This window comes from Halictus rubicundus, chromosome 6 (assembly GCF_050948215.1).
Source record: "Halictus rubicundus isolate RS-2024b chromosome 6, iyHalRubi1_principal, whole genome shotgun sequence".
Taxonomy (NCBI): Eukaryota; Metazoa; Arthropoda; class Insecta; order Hymenoptera; family Halictidae; genus Halictus; species Halictus rubicundus.
This window is the reverse complement of record NC_135154.1, coordinates 1894-6840: the sequence shown is the minus strand read 5'-3', so window position 1 is coordinate 6840 and position 4947 is coordinate 1894. Positions and strand designations below refer to the sequence as shown.

The 4947-nt window shown below is 48.0% G+C and overlaps 1 protein-coding gene across 1 annotated transcript; it reads left to right on the top strand.

Annotated features, from left to right (window-relative positions):
- Positions 1–255: 255 nt before the first annotated feature.
- LOC143355009 (uncharacterized) lies at positions 256–3174 on the top strand. The gene has a single exon (XM_076789444.1). It carries the CDS (start codon positions 256–258, stop codon positions 3172–3174), a length of 2919 nt encoding a protein of 972 aa, XP_076645559.1.
- The last annotated feature ends 1773 nt before the right edge of the window (positions 3175–4947 follow it).

Below are 4947 nucleotides of genomic sequence, written 5' to 3'. Positions count from 1 at the left end.
CGTACTATACGACAACAACTGGAACTCAAGCACGTTGGAGCTCCGCGGATCACCAGACTGTGGCCAACATCATTTGCTGGGTATCGCCGGAGAAGGTTTTGGTTGTGTACCACCCTGGACGCTGCAGCTGCCAGGACACGACGCGCATCTTCTGGGAGGATCTGCTGAAGTTGGTCATCAACGTCGATCCACTCCTGTCTTGTCCGTAAGTCCATTTTCTCCTTGTCTTTGATTTGTGTCTCTATTGTGTACAACATGGACGGTCTTAAACCATTGATTTCTGCGCGCGGAGGCATAAAGGCGAAGTTGACCATTTTTCGGAAGTTTGTAGAGTCGTCTGACATCAGCGCGGACATAGTAGCTTTTGAAAAACGCGTTCGCGCAAACGAAGGGTTATACGAGAAGTTCGATGTGGTTCAATCTCAAATAGAAACGGCCGTCGTGGATACGCCTCATGAAGAGGCACAGTTAGCGGAGCGCGAGCAGTTTGAAGACAGCTATTTTAAAATAATGTCCAAGGCGGAAGGTAGATTAGTGCATGCTCGCGGTGAGGCAGGCCCTAGTACTTCCATTACAAATAGTGCTACTCCAGTGCCGTCTGATCCGCACCCCGCGACGCGCCTCCCAGTCATTAAACTACCTAGTTTCGACGGTAACCTCACCGAATGGATCCGGTTTCGTGATACCTTTAGCTCGTTAGTTCACGATTCGGAAAGACTGACGGACATTGACCGTTTTAATTATTTAGTATCCGCCTTGTCAGGGTCAGCTGCGCGATCCATCGAATCATTTAGTGTCTCGGCGGCAAATTACAAATTAGCCTGGTGTCGCTTGAGAGAGCGATTTGATGACCCGAAAGCCCTGATCGCGCATCACATAAATGCCTTGCTAGACACCCAGCCGATCAAGAAGCAAAGTGGCAAGGCTCTTGGAGAATTGGTAGATACCGCGGTAAATAACGTGAGTGCTCTTGACTCATTGTTGAAACCCGAAGAAATTTTAGACGCCTTTGTTAGCACGTGTATCACTAGAAAATTGGATAGCGTATCCTGCGATGAGTGGGAAAAACGCACAATGGACTCGCGCAAGATGCCCCCCTTTAAGGATCTAGCGAAATTCCTAGAACAACGGTCGCAGTATCTCTCGCGGAAAGACACAATCCAATCGTCGACCGGTAGTAATTCGTTTGAACGCCCCAAAATTAGCAAACCGCGCGAAACTAGGAGAGAAGGATACGTCGCAGCTTCTCACGTCGCTGGCAAACCGACTCGATGTTTGTTATGCGACAGCGTGCATGCGCTGCAATATTGTCCGAAGTGGCTAGCCATGCCTTCTTCGGAAAGACACACCGCGGTAAAGGGATCAGGGGCTTGTTTCAATTGTTTATCGCGAGGGCATAGCATCAGGGCATGTACTCGCGGTAATTGTAGAAAATGTGGAAAAAGACACCACACCTTGTTGCATAGGGAGAATGTCCCCAATAGCGATAACGTAGATTCTCCGACTTCCTCTACCTCTCACATCGTACAGTCGTGCATAGCGAACTCGGAGAGCATGGTTGCCGATTGCGCGGTACTGTCGACCGCATTGGTTTTCGTGACCGATCGACATGGAAGAGATCATAAATGTCGCGCCTTATTAGATGTTGGTTCCCAAGCCAATTTTGTCACCCGGGATTTTTGTGACCGCGTTGCATTGCCTCGTCGGGTTGCTGACACCGTAATTAGCGGCGTAGGGCGCGTTCAGAGTAAAATCAGCTCAACCGCGCACTTGCGGATTGCCTCCGGTTCTAACAACTACCACACGGCGTTGTCTTGCTTGGTAATAGACAACATCACCGACGAGATGCCAAACGTTCCGCTAGAGCGCGTCAAAATTCCGATACCGTCCGGGGTAATCCCCGCCGATCCCGAGTTTCAGAGACCGGGGCGCGTCGATCTGCTGATAGGTTGCGGCCTTTTCTGGGACCTATTGTGTATTGGTCAGATCAGAATTGGACTAGGCAATCTAATGTGGCAGAAGACGCGACTCGGTTGGGTTTTAGGCGGTAGCACGCATTGGCCAACGGCGTCGGCGAATGCCAAACCCGTTCGGTCTTGCCACGCGATAACGAACGCGCAATTGGAAAGGTCAGTCACGCGTTTTTGGGAAGTGGAGGAGCTTAGAAACATAGAATCGTTGGAAACCACCGATCCATGCGAGCAACATTTTCGGAAACATACCACGCGCGATGAACGCGGGCGGTTCGTAGTTGGGATACCGTTCAATGACCGCGTTCGTGAATTAGGCGAATCTCGCGCGCAGGCGGAACGACGATTGCTCAACATGGAGAGAAAATGTAGAAAAAATCCGGATTTTGGCAAGCAATACAACGACTTCCTGCGCGAATACGTAGAATTGGGTCATATGACCAAATTGGACGCCAAGGACGTATCTTCCCTCGACAGTAGTTTTTACTTGCCCCATCATGCAGTGATGAAGGAAACTAGCACGACCACCAAACTTCGCGTCGTCTTTGATGGTTCGGCGAAGACGTCCACCGGCATATCTCTGAACGATGCACAAATAGTAGGCCGGCCGGTTCAGGACGATTTATTTAGCATTTTGGTTAGGTTTAGAAGGCATCGAATCGTTTTGTCGGCCGACATCGCGAAGATGTATAGACAGGTCGCGGTACGCCCAGAAGATCGCAAATACCAGTTGATTCTTTGGCGGTCTAGTGATAGTGATAGCATAGGCACATACTCTCTAAATACCGTCACTTACGGTACAGCATCCGCCTCCTATTTGGCTACTCGCGCCCTACAGCAGGTAGGCAAGGATTGCGCTCTCTCGCATCCTTCCGCCAGTGAGAAGATCCTAAAGGATTTTTATGTAGACGACCTGCTGACTGGTTGTGAAACTCTCGAGCAGGCTATAGACCTGCGGGAGTCTCTCACATGGGTTCTAGCGCAAGCTGGCTTTCCGTTGCGAAAGTGGGCAAGCAATGACCCTAGAGCAATTGTTCACGATAGCGGTGACACACCGAGCTTAGAGTTCAAAACAATAGATAGAGAGGCCAAAACATTGGGTCTTTTGTGGGCCGTGTCCACAGACGAATTAGCCTATAGCAGCCAATACAAGGAATACCCTAGAATAACAAAGCGCTTCCACAGGCCGATCTTGGCCACATAACGCCAAATCGACTAAGTAGATTCCAGCTGCTACAACAAATGCTGCAGCACTTTTGGAAACGATGGCAGCGGGATTACCTCCATGCACTGCAACAACGACAAAAATGGAGGCTTGGTTCTCCGGATGTGCCCACGGTAGGAGCGTTGGTCCTGCTCAAGGAGGACAACTTACCACCGATGAAGTGGGCCCTGGGTCGCATATTGGAGTTGCACCCCGGTCAGGACAACATAGTGAGAGTGGTTACCATTCGTACAGCCACTGGAACTCTAAAGAGACCCACAACGAAAATTTGTTTGTTGCCTAGTGCCGAAGGCACGTAAACCTTGAAGTGTTGTTTGCATGATGTACATATACCTATGTTATTTGTTTGGTTTAGTTCATAGATTTCTAGTGTGCGATTAGCCTAGTTTATTGTACATATTCAGTCATCTTGTTTTCTCTAGCATTGTACATATTTGTTGATTGCGATTTGAGTGTGTTGTTTTTTGTGTGACTTTGGTTCTATCGTGATTATAGTTTGTTTGAACGTTGCATGTAGTGTCAACCTCCGTATATTGTTTATGTAACTTCGTTTTGCGTTCTTTATCTCGTTCCCTTATTATGCGATTGAACTCGGTCAGTTCAAGGTGGGCGGAATGTAGCGGCCAGCGGTAGGTAGAGTCTGTACAGCGATTGTCCTTTGGGACCGGGACGAGGTCGGGGCATCTGGCTACGGTTTGGGCCTGTCACCGTAATTTCGTTAATGGTTATTGCCGCCCGTACCCAGGTCATAAGGCTCGCACATTTTAGTCCCCTGCTTTCGCCATCAACATCTTGGTCCTTACCTCGCCTCGGTCGCAGGTATGCCCCTGGCGTTTTATAGTTGCCAGATGTGTGGGGTTTTCCGGCCGTGGTCGACATCTTCAGGGCACGTGCACCGCTACGCGGGCGTTTGCTTTCGCCACCCCCATCTTGCCGCGTCTCCGCCATTCTTAATTGCCCCCTGCGATCCTTGGGCCCAGTCCGAGCCCTTAGTCTCGGTTTTTCCCGCCCTCAACTTCCAAGGAAGGGGAAATTTGGCAGTCAAGGGTAGGGAGAACCGAACTATCGGCAAGGTTCACTCGCCGTTTTTAGAATTAGAATTAACTGGACAGCAAGACTGGAAACATCGCGCTCAAATCTTCGCTTTCGCCTGAACCGATAGCTGTCAGGCGACCAGTTGCTCTCTCGTTTTGCACCGTAACCTTATAAGTTTTCTGTAACGTACCACTTGGTCATCCAAGCACTTATCTGAAATATAGTTCGTAAATCCTATACGTTGTTTCGTCCTTCCAACGTTGAAGGTGGTCCTTCGAAACCTAGCGGGCACCTCGCAGTGCAAAAACATCAGAGGTCCGAACGATCAAGCATTGATCAACCGCGGACAATTAACAGTACCAGAATATAGCAGAATATACTATAATATTCCAGAATATACTTGAATATACTAAAATATATGAGGATACCCTGGAATATACCAGAGTATACTTGAATAATTAGAATATAGCAGAATACACTAGAATATACCAGAATATACTTGAATATACTCGTATATAGCAGAATAGCCTAGGATATACCAGAATATACTTGAATATACCAGAATATACTTGAATAAACTAGAATATAGCAGAACACACTTCGATACAACAGAATATACTTGAATATACTAAAATATATCAGGATACACTCGAATATACCAGAATATACTTGAATATACTAGTACATAGCAGAATAGACTAGGATATACCAGAATAT

Coding starts and splice junctions, on each gene's coding strand:
- LOC143355009 (XM_076789444.1), top strand. CDS start 256: ATGGACGGTCTTAAACCATTGATTTCTGCGCGCGGAGGCATAAAGGCG.